This window comes from Heptranchias perlo, chromosome 18 (assembly GCF_035084215.1).
Source record: "Heptranchias perlo isolate sHepPer1 chromosome 18, sHepPer1.hap1, whole genome shotgun sequence".
In the NCBI taxonomy this organism is placed as follows: Eukaryota; Metazoa; Chordata; class Chondrichthyes; order Hexanchiformes; family Hexanchidae; genus Heptranchias; species Heptranchias perlo.
The window spans coordinates 58,924,823-58,941,836 of NC_090342.1; the positions used below are offsets into that span (position 1 = coordinate 58,924,823).

General features: G+C 53.2%; 1 protein-coding gene across 1 annotated transcript in view; it reads left to right on the top strand.

Moving 5' to 3' along the window:
- The window catches only part of LOC137334476 (F-actin-monooxygenase mical2-like), a 140,392-nt gene that overhangs the window by 75,149 nt on the left and 48,229 nt on the right, over nucleotides 1–17,014 (top strand). The window contains exon 4 of the mRNA XM_067999156.1: nucleotides 15,912–16,019. Within this exon, the coding sequence (XP_067855257.1) occupies nucleotides 15,912–16,019 (108 nt within the window). The remainder of the gene's footprint in view (nucleotides 1–15,911; nucleotides 16,020–17,014) is intronic.

Here is a 17,014-nt window from a genome sequence, read left to right on the forward strand (position 1 = left end):
GAATTGATGCTGAGCTTTGTTTATGAATCAGTTTCTGTGTTTTTATATTTTAGGATAGTTTAGGACGTGAGAGACTAACCAGGCAGCCAGAAAAACAAGTGAGTTGGTGCCTCCTACAGATAGAGTTTTAACGACATCCCCACTGACCCTGTGTACAGAGTGACCCCTGTCCCCACTGACCCTGTGTACAGAGTGACCCCTGTCCCCACTGACCCTGTGTACAGAGTGACCCCTGTCCCCACTGACCCTGTGTACACAGTGACCCCTGTCCCCACTGACCCTGTGTACAGCGTGACCACTATCTGCAGTGACCCTGTAGACACTACTTGACCCCTGTCCCCTCTTCCTTGCACAGAGCGTGACCCCTATCCCCACTTACCTGTACAATGACCCAAGTGCCCTCTGACCCTGTGCACAGAGTGACCTCTGTCCCCATTGACCCTGTGTGCACAGTGAACACTGTCCGCACTGACCCTGTGTACAGAAGTGACCCCTGTCCCCAATGACCCTGTGGAACAAGGTGACACCTCTCCCGGCTGACCCTGTGCAGAGAATGGTCCTGTGTCCCGGGGAGCCCTTGACCCGTTACACCCTGTGCAGAGAACAATCCCGTCACCTGGGGAGTCCTTTATCTGTTACACCCTGTGTGGAGAATTGATGCTGAGCTTTGTTTATGGATCAGTTTCTGTGTTTTTATATTTTAGGATAGTTTAGGACGTGAGAGACTAACCAGGCAGCCAGAGAAACAAGTGAGTTGGTCCCTCCTACAGATAGAGTTTAAACGACATCCCCACTGACCCCGTGTACACAGTGACCCCTGTCCCCACTGACCCTGTGAACACTGTGACCCCTGACCCCACTGACCCTGTGTACAGAGTGACCCCTGACAACACTGACCCTGTGCACAATGTGGCCCCTGTCCCCACTGACCCTGTGTACACAGTGACCCCTGTCCCCCTTGACCCTGTGTACACAGTGACCCCTGTCCCCACTGACCCTGTGTACACAGTGACCCCTGTCCCCACTGACCCTGTGTACAGAGTGACCCCTGTCCCCACTGACCCTGTGTACAGAGTGACCCCTGTCCCCACTGACCCTGTGTACACTCTGACCACTGTCCACACTGACGCTGTGTACACACTGACCCCTGTCCGCAGTGATCCTGTGTACAGCGCGACCCCTGCCCACACTGACCCTGTGTACCGAGTGACCCCTGTTCGTTGTGACCCTGTGTACAACGTGACCTCTGTCCCCTATTCCTTGTATACAGCGTGATCCCTATCCCCACTTCCCTGCACAGTGACCTCTGTCCCCTCTGAACCTGTGTATAGAGTGACCCCTCTCCCCGCTGACCATGTGTGCAGAGTGACCTGTGTACATAGAGACCCCTGTCCCCGCTGAACCTGTGTCCACAGTGACCAATGTCTGCACTGATACTGTGTACAGAGTGACCCCTGTGACCTCTGACCTTGTGTACACAGTGACCCCTGTCCCCACTGACCCTGTGTACACAGTGAACCCTGTCCCCACTGACCCTGTGTACACAGTGACCCCTGTCCCCCTTGACACTGTGTACACAGTGACCCCTGTCCCCACTGACCCTGTGTACAGAGTGACCGCTGTCCCCACTGACTCTGTGTACACAGTGACCCCTGTCCCCACTGACCCAGTGTACAGAGTGACCCCTGTCCCCACTGACCCTGTGTACAGAGTGACCCCTGTCCCCACTGACCCTGTGTACAGAGTGACCCCTGTCCCCACTGACCCTGTGTACAGAGTGACCCCTGTCCCCACTGACCCTGTGTACAGAGTGACCCCTGTCCCCACTGACCCTGTGTACAGAGTGACCCCTGTCCCCACTGACCCTGTGTACAGAGTGACCCCTGTCCCCACTGACTCTGTGTACACAGTGACCCCTGTCCCCACTGACCCTGTGTACACAGTGACCCCTGTCCCCACTGACCCTGTGTACACAGTGACCCCTGTCCCCACTGACCCTGTGTACACAGTGACCCCTGTCCCCCTTGACCCTGTGTACACTCTGACCACTTTCCACACTGACGCTGTGGACACACTGACCCCTATCCGCAGTGATCCTGTGTACAGCACGACCTCTGCCCACACTGACCCTGTGTACCGAGTGACCCCTATTCGTAGTGACCCTGTGTACAACGTGACCCCTGTCCCCTATTCCTTGTATACAGCGTGACCCCTATCCCCACTTCCCTGTACAGTGACCCCTGTCCCCTCTGAACCTGTGTACAGAGTGACCCCTCTCCCAACTGACCATGCGTGCAGAGTGACCTGTGTGCATAGAGACCCCTGTCCCCGCTGACCCTGTGTACACAGTGACCAATATCTGCACTGATACTGTGTACAGAGTGACCCCTGTGACCTCTGAACTTGTGTACACATTGACATCTGTCCTCACTGACCCTATGTACAGAGTGACCCCTGTCCCTGCTGACCCTGTGTACACAGTGACCCCTGTCCCTGCTGACCCTGTGTACACAGTGACCCCTGTCCCTGCTGACCCTGTGCACACAGTGACCCCTGTCCCCCTTGACACTGTGTACACAGTGACCCCTGTCCCCACTGACCCTGTGCACACAGTGACCCCTGTCCCCACTGATTCTGTGTACACTGTGACCCCTGTCCCCACTTCCCTGTGGTCAGTGACCCCTCTCCTCGCTGACCCTGTGTGCAGAATGGTCCTGTGTCCCGGGGAGACCTTTACCCGTTACACCCTGTGTGGAGAACAATCCCGTGACCCGGGGAGCCCTTTACCCGTTACACCCTGTGTGGAGAATTGATGCTGAGCTTTGTTCATGGATCAGTTTCTGTGTTTTTATATTTTAGGATAGTTTAGGACGTGAGAGACTAACCAGGCAGCCAAAGAAACAAGTGAGTTGGTCCCTCCTACAGATAGAGTTTAAATGACATCCCCACTGACCCTGTGTACACAGTGACCTCTGTCGCCACTAACCCTGTGTACACAGTGACCCCTATTCCCACTGACCCTGTGTGCACAGTAACCCCTGTCCCTGCTGACCCTGTGTGCACAGTAACCCCTGTCCCTGTGTACACAGTGACCTCTGTCCCTGCTGACCCTGTGTACACAGTGACCCCTGTCCCCCTTGACCCTGTGTACACAGTGACCCCTGTCCCCACTGATTCTGTGTACACTGTGACCCCTGTCCCCACTTCCCTGTGGTCAGTGACCCCTCTCCTCGCTGACCCTGTGTGGAGAAAGGTCCTGTGTCCCGGGGAGCCCTTTACCCGTTACACTCTGTGTCGAGAACAAACCCGTGACCCGGGGAGCCCTTTACCCGTTACACCCTGTGTAGAGAATGATCCCGTGACCCGGGGAGCCCTTTACCCGTTACACTCTGTGTAGAGAATGATCCCGTGACCCGGGGAGCCCTTGACCTGTTACACCCTGTGTGGAGAATTGATGCTGAGATTTGTTTATGGATCAGTTTCTGTGTTTTTATATTTTAGGATAGTTTAGGACGTGAGAGACTAACCAGGCAGCCAGAGAAACAAGTGAGTTGGTCCCTCCTACAGATAGAGTTTTAACGTCATCCCCACTGACCCCGTGTACACAGTGACCCCTGTCCCCACTGACCCTGTGTACAACGTGACCCCTGTCCCCTCTTCCCTGTACAGTGACCCCTGTCCCCTCTGAACCTGCGGACAGAGAGACCCCTGTCCCCGCTGACCCTGTGTACACAGTGACCAATGTCTGCACTCATACTGTGCACAGAGTGACCCCTGTCACCTCTGACCTTGTGCACACATTGACATCTGTCCTCACTGACTCTGTGCACAGAGTGACCCCTGTCCCCACTGACTCTGTGTACAGAGTGACCCCCGTCCCCACTGACCCTGTGTACAGAGTGACCCCCGTCCCCACTGACCCTGTGTACAGAGTGACCCCTGTTCCCACTGACCCTGTGTACAGAGTGACCCGGTGTCCCGGGGAGCCCTTTACCCGTTACACCCTGTGTAGAGAATGATCCCGTGACCCGGGGAGCCCGTTACCCGTTACACCCTGTGTGGAGAATGATCCCGTGACCCAGGGAACCGTTTACCCGTTACACCCTGTGTAGAGAATGATCCCGTGACCCGGGGAACCCTTTACCTGTTACACCCTGTGTGGAGAATTGATGCTGAGCTTTGTTTATGGATCAGTTTCTGTGTTTTTATATTTTAGGATAGTTTAGGACGTGAGAGACTAACCAGGCAGCCAGAGAAACAAGTGAGTTGGTCCCTCCTACAGATAGAGTTTAAACGACATCCCCACTGACCCTGTGTACACAGTGACCTCTGTCCCCACTGACCCTATGTACAGAGTGACCCCTGTCCCCACTGACCCTGTGTACAGAGTGACCCCCGTCCCCACTGACCCTGTGTACACAGTGACCCCCGTCCCCACTGACCCTGTGTACTGAGTGACCCCTGTCCCCACTGACCCTGTGTACAGAGTGACCCCTGTCCCCACTGACCCTGTGTACAGAGTGACCCCTGTCCCCACTTACCCTGTGTACAGAGTGACCCCTGTCCCCACTGACCCTGTGTACAGTGTAACCCCTGCCCCCACTGACCCTGTGTACAGAGTGACCCCTGTCCCCACTGACCCCGTGTACACAGTGACCCCTATTCCCACTGACCCCGTGTGCACAGTAACCCCTGTCCCCCTTAACCCTGTGTGCACAGTGACCCTTGTCCCCACTGACCCTGTGTACAGAATGACCCCTGTCCCCACTGACCCCGTGTACAGTGACCCCTGTCCCCACTGACCCTCTGTATAGTACGACCTTTGTCCCCTCTGACTCTGTGTACATAGTGACCTCTGACCCGTGTACAGATTGACTCCCGTGCGCACTCTGATCTTGTGTACAGAGTGACGCCCGTTCGCACTCTGACCCCGTGTACACAGTGATGACTGTCCACACCAACTCTGTGATCAGAGTGACCCCTGTGTGCACTCTGACCCGTGTACTGACTGACCCTTGTCCGCACTGTGCCTCTGTATACAGATTGACCCATGTCTGCACTCTGACCCTCTGTACAGTTTGATGCCTGTCCACCCTCTGACCCTGTGTACACAGTGACTCCGTCCGGCCTCCATGCTGTGTAGAGATTGACCCCTGTCTGCACTCTGACCCTGTGTGCAAATAGACCCCTGACCTCACTGACCCCGTGTGCTGCTTGACCCTTGTTCGCAATCTGACCCAGTGCACAGATTGACCCCTGTGCACTCTGACCCCATGTACAGTTTGACCTCTGTCCGTACTCTGACCCTGTATACTGAATGACCCCTGTCCGGACTCCGTCCTTGTGTACTCCGTGACCCCTGTCCCCACGTTGACCCTGTGTGCAGTGACCACTGTCTGCACTCTGACCTCGTGCACTGAGTGACCCCTGACTGCACTGACCTTGTGTAGAGAATTGCCCCTGAGCTTTGTTGAACAGAGTACTCTCTGTGTTTTTATATTTTAGGATAGTTTAGGACGTGAGAGAAGAACCAGGACACCAGGCAAAAAAGTGAGTTACTCCCTCCCGCAGATCGAGAGTAGCCTAAGTTCCCACTGACCCTGTGTACAGAGTGACCCCTGTCCCCACTCTTACTCTGTTCACAGAGTGAACCCTGTCCCCACTGACCCTGTGTACACAGTGACCCCTGTCCCCACTGACCCCGTGTACGCAGTGACCCCTGCACCGACTGACCCCATGTACACATTGACCCCTGTCCCACTTGACCCTGTGTGCACAGAGACCCCTGTCCCCATTGACCCTGTGTACACAGTGACCCCTATCCCCACTGATCCTGTGTACAGAGTGACCCCTGTCCCCCTTGACCCTTGTCTCCACTGACCCTGCGTGCACAGTGACCCCTATCTCCACTGACCCTGTGCACAGAGTGACCTCTGTCCCCACTGACCCTGTGTACAGAGTGACCTCTGACCCCACTTACCCTGTGCACAGAGTGACCTCTGTCCCCACTGACCCTGTGTACAGAGTGACCTCTGTCCCCACTGACCCTGTGTACAGAGTGACCCCTGTCCCCACTGACCCTGTGTACAGAGTGACCCCTGTCCCCACTGACCCCGTGTACCGAGTGACCCCTATCCGCAGTGGCCCTGTGTACAGAGTGACCCCTGTCCCCACTGACCCTGTGTACAGAGTGACCCCTGTCCCCACTGACCCTGTGTACCGAGTGACCCCTATCCGCAGTGACCCTGTGTACACAGTGACCCCTGTCCCCACTGACCCCGTGTACGCAGTGACCCCTGCACCCACTGACCCCATGTACACATTGACCCCTGTCCCACTTGACCCTGTGTGCACAGAGACCCCTGTCCCCATTGACCCTTTGTACACATTGACCCCTATTCCCACTGATCCTGTGTACACAGTAACCCCTGTCCCCCTTGACCCTTGTCTCCACTGACCCTGCGTGCACAGTGACCCCTATCTCCACTGACCCTGTGCACAGAGTGACCTCTGTCCCCACTGATCCTGTGTACAGAGTGACCTCTGTCCCCACTGACCCTGTGTACAGAGTGACCTCTGTCCCCACTGACCCTGTGTACAGAGTGACCTCTGTCCCCACTGACCCTGTGTACAGAGTGACCCCTGTCCCCACTGACCCTGTGTACAGAGTGACCCCTGTCCCCACTGACCCTGTGTACAGAGTGACCTCTGTCCCCACTGACCCTGTGTACAGAGTGATCCCTGTCCCCACTGACCCTGTGTACAGAGTGACCCCTGTCCCCACTGACCCTGTGTACAGGGTGACCCCTGTCCCCACTGACCCCGTGTACACAGTGAGCCCTGTCCCCACTGACCCTGTGTGCAGAGTGACCCCTGTCCCCACTGACCCCGTGTACACAGTGAGCCCTGTCCCCACTCACCCTGTGTACAGAGTGACCCCTGTCCCCACTGACCCTGTGTACAGAGTGACCCCTGTCCCCACTGACCCTGTGTACAGAGTGACCCCTGTCCCCACTGACCCTGTGTACAGAGTGACCCCTGTCCTAACTGACCCTGTGCACAGAGTGACCCCTGTCCCCACTGACCCTGTGTATGAGTGAACCCTGTCCCCACTGACCCTGTGTACCGAGTGACCCCTGTCCCCACTGACCCTGTGTACCGAGTGACCCCTGTCCCCACTGACCCTGTGTACCGAGTGACCCCTGTCCCCGCTGACCCTGTGTGCAGAGTGACCCCTGTCCTCACTGACCCTGTGTACTGAGTGACCCCTGTCCCCACTGACCCCGTGTACACAGTGAGCCCTGTCCCCACTGACCCTGTGGAATGATTGATCTCTGTCCCCACTGACCCTGTGTTCAGAGTGACCCCTGTCCCCACTGACCCTGTGTACAGAGTGACCCCTGTCCCCACTGACCCTGTGTACAGAGTGAACCCTGTCGCCACTGACCCTGTGTACACAGTGACCCCTGTCCCCACTGACCCTGTGTACCGAGTGAACCCTGTCCCCACTGACCCTGTGTCCCGAGTGACCCCTGTCCCCACTGACCCTGTGTACCGAGTGACCCCTATCCGCAGTGACCCTGTGTGCACAGTAACCCCTGTCCCCACTGACCCTGTGTACCGAGTGACCCCTGTCCCCACTGACCCTGTGTACCGAGTGACCCCTGCACCCACTGACCCCATGTACACAATGACCCCTGTCCCACTTGACCCTGTGTGCACAGAGACCCCTGTCCCCATTGACCCTTTGTACACAGTGACCCCTATCCCCACTGTTCCTGTGTACACAGTAACCCCTGTCCCCCTTGACCCTTGTCTCCACTGACTCTGCGTGCACAGTGACCCCTATCTCCACTGACCCTGTGTACAGAGTGACCTCTGTCCCCACTGACCCTGTGTACAGAGTGACCTCTGTCCCCACTGACCCTGTGTACAGAGTGACCTCTGTCCCCACTGACCCTGTGTACAGAGTGACCCCTGTCCCCACTGACCCTGTGTACAGAGTGACCTCTGTCCCCACTGACCCTGTGTACAGAGTGACCCCTGTCCCCACTGACCCTGTGTACAGAGTGACCCCTGTCCCCACTGACCCTGTGTACAGAGTGACCCCTGTCCCCACTGACCCTGTGTGCAGAGTGACCCCTGTCCCCACTGACCCTGTGTACAGGGTGACCCCTGTCCCCACTGACCCCGTTTACACAGTGAGCCCTGTCCCCACTGACCCTGTGTACAGAGTGACCTCTGTCCCCACTGACCCTGTGTACAGAGTGACCCCTGTCCCCACTGACCCTGTGTACAGAGTCACCCCTGTCCCCACTGACCCTGTGTACAGAGTGACCCCTGTCCCCACCGACCCTGTGCACAGAGTGACCTCTGTCCCCACTGACCCTGTGTACAGAGTGACCCCTGTCCCCACTGACCCTGTGTACAGAGTGACCTCTGTCCCCACTGACCCTGTGTACAGAGTCACCCCTGTCCCCACTGACCCTGTGTACAGAGTGACCCCTGTCCCCACTGACCCTGTGTACAGAGTGACCCCTGTCCCCACTGACCCTGTGTGCAGAGTGAACCCCTGTCCCCACTGACCCTGTGTACAGAGTGAACCCCTGTCCCCACTGACCCTGTGGACAGAGTGACCCCTGTCCCCACTGACCCTGTGTACAGAGTGACCCCTGTCCCCACTGACCCTGTGTACAGAGTGACCCCTGTCCCCACTGACCCTGTGTACAGAGTGACCACTGTCCCCACTGACCCTGTGTGCAGATTGATCTCTGTCCCCACTGACCCCGTGTACACAGTGAGCCCTGTCCCCACTGACCCTGTGTACTGATTGATCTCTGTCCCCACTGACCCTGTGTTCAGAGTGACCCCTGTCCCCACTGACCCTATGTACAGAGTGACCCCTGTCCCCACTGACCCTGTGTACAGAGTGACCCCTGTCCCCACTGACCCTGTGTACAGAGTGACCCCTGTCCCCACTGACCCTCTGTACAGAGTGACCCCTGTCCCCACTGACCCTGTGTACAGAGTGAACCCTGTCACCACTGACCCTGTGTACACAGTGACCCCTGTCCCCACTGACCCTGTGTACAGAGTGACCCCTGTCCCCACTGACCCTGTGTACCGAGTGAACCCTGTCTCCACTGACCCTGTGTATCGAGTGACCCCTGTCCCCACTGACCCTGTGTACCGAGTGACCCCTATCCGCAGTGACCCTGTGTGCACAGTAACCCCTGTCCCCACTGACCCTGTGTACAGAGTGACCCCTGTCCCCACTGACCCTGTGTACCGAGTGACCCCTATCCGCAGTGACCCTGTGTACACAGTGACCCCTGTCCCCACTGACCCCGTGTACGCAGTGACCCCTGCACCCACTGACCCCATGTACACATTGACCCCTGTCCCACTTGACCCTGTGTGCACAGAGACCCCTGTCCCCATTGACCCTTTGTACACAGTGACCCCTATCCCCACTGTTCCTGTGTACACAGTAACCCCTGTCCCCCTTGACCCTTGTCTCCACTGACCCTGCGTGCACAGTGACCCCTATCTCCACTGACCCTGTGTACAGAGTGACCTCTGTCCCCACTGACCCTCTGTACAGAGTGACCCCTGTCCCCACTGACCCTGTGTGCAGAGTGACCCCTGTCCCCACTGACCCTGTGTACAGAGTGACCCCTATCCCCACTGACCCTGTGTGCAGAGTGACCCCTGTCCCCACTGACCCTGTGTGCAGAGTGATCCCTGTCCCCACTGACCCTGTGTACAGAGTGACCCCTGTCCCCACTGACCCTGTGTACAGAGTTACCGCTGTCCCCACTGACCCTGTGTACAGAGTGACCCCTGTCCCCACTGACCCTGTGTACAGAGTGACCCCTGTCCCCACTCACCCTGTGTACAGAGTGACCCCTGTCCCCACTGACCCTGTGTACAGAGTGACCCCTGTCCCCACTGACCCCGTGTACACAGTGACCCCTGTCCCCACTGATCCCGTGTACAGAGTGATCACTGTCCCCACTGACCCTCTGTACAGTCTGACTTTTGTCCCCTCTGACTCTGTGTACAGTGACCTCTGACCCGTGTACAGATTGACTACCGTGCGCACTCTGATCTTGTGTACAGAGTGACGTCCGTTCGCACTCTGACCCCGTGTATACAGTGACGACTGTCCACACCAACTCTGTGATCAGAGTGACCCCTGTGTGCACTCTGACCCGTGTACTGACTGACCCTTGTCCTCACTGTGCCTCTGTATACAGATTGACCCATGTCTGCACTCTGACCCTCTGTACAGTTTGATGCCTGTCCACCCTCTGACCCTGTGTACACAGTGACTCCGTCTGGCCTCCATGCTGTGTAGAGATTGACCCCTGTCTGCACTCTGACCCTGTGTGCAAATAGACCCCTGACCTCACTGACCCTGTGTGCTGCTTGACCCCTGTTCGCAATCTGACCCAGTGTACAGATTGACCCCGTGCACTCTGACCCCATGTACAGTTTGACCTCTGTCCGTACTCTGACCTTGTGTACTCCGTGACCCCTGTCCCTACGTTGACCCTGTGTGCAGTGACCACTGTCTGCACTCTGACCTCGTGTACTGAGTGACCCCTGACTGCACTGACCTTGTGTAGAGAATTGCCCCTGAGCTTTGTTGAACAGAGTACTCTCTGTGTTTTTATATTTTAGGATAGTTTAGGACGTGAGAGAAGAACCAGGACACCAGGCAAAAAAGTGAGTTACTCCCTCCCGCAGATCGAGAGTAGCCTAAGTTCCCACTGACCCTGTGTACAGAGTGACCCCTGTCCCCACTCTTAATCTGTTTACAGAGTGACCCCTGTCCCCACTGACCCTGTGTACAGAGTGACCTCTGTCCCAACTGACCCTGTGTACAGAGTGACCCCTGTCCCCACTGACCCTGTGTCCAGAGTGACCCCTGTCCCCACTGACCCTGTGTCCAGAGTGGCCCCTGTCCCCACTGACCCTGTGTACAGAGTGACCCCTGTCCCCACTGACCCTGTGTACAGAGTGACCCCTGTCCGCACTCTTAATCTGCTTACAGAGTGACCTCTGTCCCCACTGACCCTGTGTACAGAGTGACCCCTGTCCCCTCTGACCCTGTGTTCAGAGTGACCTCTGTCCCCACTGACCCTGTGTTCAGAGTGACCTCTGTCCCCACTGACCCTGTGTTCAGAGTGACCTCTGTCCTCACTGACCCTGTGTTCAGAGTGACCTCTGTCCCCACTGACCCCGTGTTCAGAGTGACCCCTGTCCTCACTGACCCTGTGTACAGAGTGACCCCTGTCCCCACTGACCCTGTGTACAGAGTGACCTCTGTCCCCTCTGACCCTGTGTACTGAGTGACCTCTGTCCCCTCTGACCCTGTGTACAGAGTGACCTCTGTCCCCTCTGACCCTGTGTACAGAGTGACCTCTGTCCGCACTGACCCTGTGTACAGAGTGACCTCTGTCCGCACACTGACCCTGTGTGATATCTGTACACTGCCCCATCAAACACTCCCAGGGCAGGTACAGCACGGGTTAGATACAGAGTAAAGCTCCCTCTACACTGTCCCATCAAACACTCCCAGGGCAGGTACAACACGAGTTAGATACATAGGTACAGGAGTGGGCCATTTAGCCCCTTGAGCCTGTTCTGCCATTCAACGAGATCATGGCTGATCTGTGACCAAACTCCATTTACCCGCCTTAGCCCCATATACCTTAATAATCTATCAATCTCAGATTTAAAATTAACAATTGAGCTAGCATCAACTGCCATTTGCAGATGAGAGTTATAAACTTCTCCAACCCTTTGTGTGTAGAAGTGTTTCCTAACTTCACTCCTGAAAGTCTTGGCTCTAATTTTTAGGCAATGTCCCCTTGTCCTGGACTCCCCAACCAGCGGAAATAGTTTCTATCTACCCTATCAGTTCCCCTTAATATCTTGAAAACTTCAATCAAATCACCCCTTAATCTTCTAATTTCTCGGGAATACAACCCTGGTTTGTGTAATCTCTCCTCGTAATTTAACCCTTGGAGTAAGTGTACGTTGCACTCCCTCCAAGGTCATTATATCCTTCCTAATGTGCGGTGCCCAGAACTGAACACAGTACTCCAGGTGAGTTCTAACCAGGGCTGTTTCGCTGCAACATTACTTCTACCCCCTTGTACTCTAGTCCTCTAGATATAAAGGCCAGCATTCCATTAGCCTTTTTGATTATTTTCTGTACCTGTCCATGACATTTTAATGATCTATGTACATGGACCCCTCAGTCCCTTTGGACATCCACTGTTTCGAGCTTTTCACCATTTAGAAAGTACTCTGATCTTTCCTTTATGGTCCAAAGTGGATGATCTCACACTTGCCTACATTGAAATCCATTTGCCACAGTTTTGCCCATTCGCTTAATCTATTAATGTCTCTCTATAATTTTGTGCTTCCATCTGCACTGCTTGCAAAGCTGCCTATCTTTGTATCATTGGCAAATTTGGATATGTGGCTCTCTATCCCGTCATCTAAATAGTTAATAAATACAGTGAATAGTTGAGGCCCCATCACAGACCCCTGTGGGACACCACTCGTCACATCCTGCCAATTCAAGTACCTGCCCATTATCCTTACTCTCTGTCTCCTGCCGCTCAGCCAATTTCCTAACCAGGTCAATAATTTGCCTTCCATTCCATGAGCTTCAACTTTAGCTAATAGCCCCTTATGAGGGACTTTATCAAATGCCTTCTGGAAGTCCATATAAATAACATCCATTGACATTCCCCTGTCCGCTACTTTAGTCACCTCTTCAAAAAATTCAATCAGGTTTGTCAGGCACGACCTACCTTTCACAAATCCATGCTGGCTCTCTCTGATTAACTGAAAATTCTCGAGGTGTTCAGTCACCCTATCCTTAATTATAGACTCTAGTAATTCCCCCACAACAGATGTTAGGCTGATTGGTCTATAATTCCCTGGTTTCCCTCTCTCTCCTTTCTTAAATAACGGAGTGAGGTGCAATTTTCCAATCTAAAGGAACGGTTCCTGAATCGAGAGAACTTTGGAAAATTATAATTTGGGCTTCTGCAATGTGCTCACCTACTTCCTTTAAAACCCTGGGATGGAAACCATCTGGTCCTGGGGATTTGTCTCTCTTTAGTGTCATTATTTTCTTCATTACTGTTAATTTGCTTACGTTAACTATGGTGAGTCCCCGTCCTTGATTCAAAATTCGTTTCCTTGGGGTGTCCGGCCTGTTATCATCTTCCTCTGCTGTAAATACTGATGCAAAGTAATTATTTAACATGTCCGCCATTTCCTTATTTTCATTTACAATTTCACCATTATCAGTTTTTAAGGGGCCCACATTGCTCTTGACGACCCTCTTTTTCCGAATATAATTGTAAAATTGATTGTGTTGATTTTGATATCCCTTACAAGTTTCTTTTGATATTCCCTATTTGTAGCTCTTACAATCTGTTTTGTCACCCTTTGCTGTTCTTTGTATCTCTCCCAGTCACCAGGATCTGCGCTATTTTTTGCATTTTTGAAACGTTTTTCTTTTCATTTTATCTTGGTCCCTTACCTCTCGTTGTCCATGGGCTGGTTTTTCGTTTGGCAATTAGAGTTCTTGCCCCTTTGGGGAATAAACTGGTTCTGTATCATGTTAAACTCTTTTTGAACACCTCCCACTGATCATCTGTCATTTTACCCATTAACAGATTTGCCCATTGAAGTCGGCCTTACCTAAATTTAGAATCTTAGTAGCTGATACGGGTTTCTCCCTTTCAAACACAACGTTGAACTCGATCATATTATGATCGCTATTAGATAAATGTTCTCGCACCATTAGGCTGTTAAACTAAATCTGGCTCATTACTCATTATTAAATCTAATATGGCCTGTCCCCTTGTTGGTTCGAGGACATATTGTTACAGAAAGTTTTCCTGAACACACTCAAGAATTTCACTACCTTTCTGACATGAACTCATCTGCTTATCCCAATCGAAATGAAAGTTAAAATCCTCCATTAAAGCCACTCTGCCTTTGCTACATGCCTGTCTCATCTCTTCATTTATACATTCTGCCACTTCACAGCTGCTGCCAGGGGGCCTATACACAACTCCCACTACAGTCTTAAATCCTTTTCTATTTCTTAATTCTACCCTTATAGTCTCCACTGCCTGCTCACCTCTTGTTATATCCTTTCTTATCATTGAAGTAATTTCATTCTTAATCACTAAGGCTACTCCTCCCCCTCTACCAGTTTCCCCATCCTTCCTATAGACCTTATAACCTGGAATATTCAGTTCCCAGTCCTGACCGTCTTGCAACCATGTCTCAGTAATGGCTACCATGTCGTACCCTCTAAGTTGAATTTGTGCCTGCAATTTATTCAGTTTGTTCCTTATACTCCGTGCGTCTCGTAGAATCATAGAAGGATTGAGGCAGAGAGAGACAGATTGGAGCTTTGTATAAAGAATGCTTATTTGGGCTGCACACATAACCTGTCCTTCTGATCTAATGTTATTTTTCTCACACGTTTCTTATTTCTCTCTCCTGATTTAATTACTTTACATCTTTTAGTTTTCCCTTTGCCTGTAGTGCCTAAAGCATAATTTCTGACTATTACTCTACTCTCTTCCTTCTCGTTTGTTTTAGAATTATTATTTCCACTACCTTTTCCACCCGAGCACTCCCCGCACATTTGCTAATTTAAAGTTCTTGTGACCGCCCTATTTATCCTTTCCGCGAGGACCCTGGTCCCACTCTGGTTCAGCTGGAGCCCGTCCCAATGGTCCAGCTCCTTCCTGTCCCAGTACTGGTGCCAGTGTCCCATGAAATGGAACCCCTCCTTCCCACACCACTCCTTCAGACATCTGTTCACCTCCCTGATCTGCTTCTCCCTCCGCCAATTTGCACATGGCTCGGGTATTAATCCAGAGATTATAACCCATGAGGTCTTGTTTTTCCCCGAACAGGATCTCTTGCCTACTCTTTCCTATGTTGTTGGTTCCAACAACGACTGGATCCTCCCCCTCCCTCTCCAATATCTTTTCGATCCGGTTCAAGATGTCCCTCACCCTGGCACCAGGTATGCAACATACCATATGGGACTCTCAATCCAGCTTACAAAGGATGCTATCTGTCCCCCTAATTATTGAATCCCCTACAACTACCACATCACACTTCTCCTCCTCCCCCTCCCCGTCTCCCTTTGGAATATAGCTCCCTCTACACTGTCCCATCAAACACTCCCAGGGCAGGTACAGCACGGGTTAGATACAGAGTAAAGCTCCCTCTACACTGTCCCATCAAACACTCCCAGGGCAGGTACAGCACAGGTTAGATACAGAGTAAAGCTCCCTCTACACTGTCCCATCAAACACTCCCAGGGCAGGTACAGCACGGGTTAGATACAGAGTAAAGCTCCCTCTACACTGTCCCATCAAACACTCCCAGGGCAGGTACAGCACGGGTTAGATACAGAGTAAAGCTCCCTCTACACTGTCCCGTCAAACACTCCCAGGACAGGTACGGACTGGGTGTAACTCTATCTCTGATCCGTGCTGACTGCTGTGAGTGGGAAATCTGAGAATTACCTATTTTGTTGCAGGTTGTTGTCCTTTGCACATTGAGAGAATCGTATTCCTGGAAGTGGTCTGATTGGATTTGAAATGGCCACACAGTCCTTTGTCAGCCTCTAAGATATGTGCTTGCTGCCTGCCCACGTGTGGTGTTTAACAGGGAGGTGCACTGCGTCGAGCTCCATACTGATTCTTGCACTGAATAGAATTGTAAGTGTGAGGTGGTCAAAGACCTGGTCCATAATGACCGGGAGCCTTGAAACAACATGTCTGGTGTCGGGGTGCTGTGTGTTTTGGGGAGAGAGTCTGAACCCCTCATTGTCTTTCACTCTCCAGGACGATGGTGACCCTTCCCGCAAGACCAATGTCAAATTACTAGCCAATCAGTTGCTGTCGAAATATGAGGAGCACGTTCCTGGGCCATCACATGGACAGAAGAGACAGGTAGGGAAGAACAGAGACCCGGACAGTGTTTGTGTGTGTGTGTGTGTGTGTGTGTGGTTGGGGTGGGAGAGAGACCCGGACAGTGTGTGTGAGATGGGGTGGGGGGAGAGACCCGGACAGTGCACAGATATCTCCCTGAGAGAGAGGGGACTGAGAGACACCAGTCAGTGTACAGATGTCTCCCCGAGAGACACCAGTCAGTGTACAGATATCTCCCTGCGGGAGAGAGGGAACGAGGGACACCTGTCAGTGTACAGATATCTCCCTGCGGGAGAGAGGGGACTGAGAGACACCAGTCAGTGTACAGATACCTTCCTGAGAGAGGAACTGAAGGACATCAGTCAGAGAACAGATATCTCCCTGAGAGAAAGAAGGTCTGAGAGAAAGCAGTCAGATGTCTCCCTGAGGGAGAGAGTGGACTGAGAGACACCAGTCAGTGGACAGATATCTCACTGAGGGAGAGGGCACTGAGAGACACCAGTCAGTGTACAGATATATACCCGAGAGAGAGGGCACTGAGAGATACCAGTTAGTGTACAGATATCTCCCTGAGAGAGAGGGCACTGAGAGACACCAGTCAGTGTACAGATATATACCCGAGAGAGGGGGGACTGAGAGACACCTGCCAGTGTACAGATATCTCCTTGAGAGAGAGGGGACTGAGAGACACCAGTCAATGTACAGATATCTCCCTGAGAGAGAGGGGACTGAGAGACACCAGTCAGTGTACAGATATCTCCCTGAGAGAGAGGGGACTGAGAGACACCAGTCAATGTACAGATATCTCCCTGAGAGAGAGGGGACTGAGAGACACCAGTCAGTGTACAGATATCTCGCTGAGTGACAAACTGAAGGACATCAGTCAGTGAACAGATATCTCCCTGAGAGAGAGGGGACTGAGAGACACCAGTCAGTGTGCAGATATCTCCCTGAGAGAGAGGGCACTGAGAGACACCAGTCAGTGTACAGATATCTCCCTGAGGGACACCAGTCAG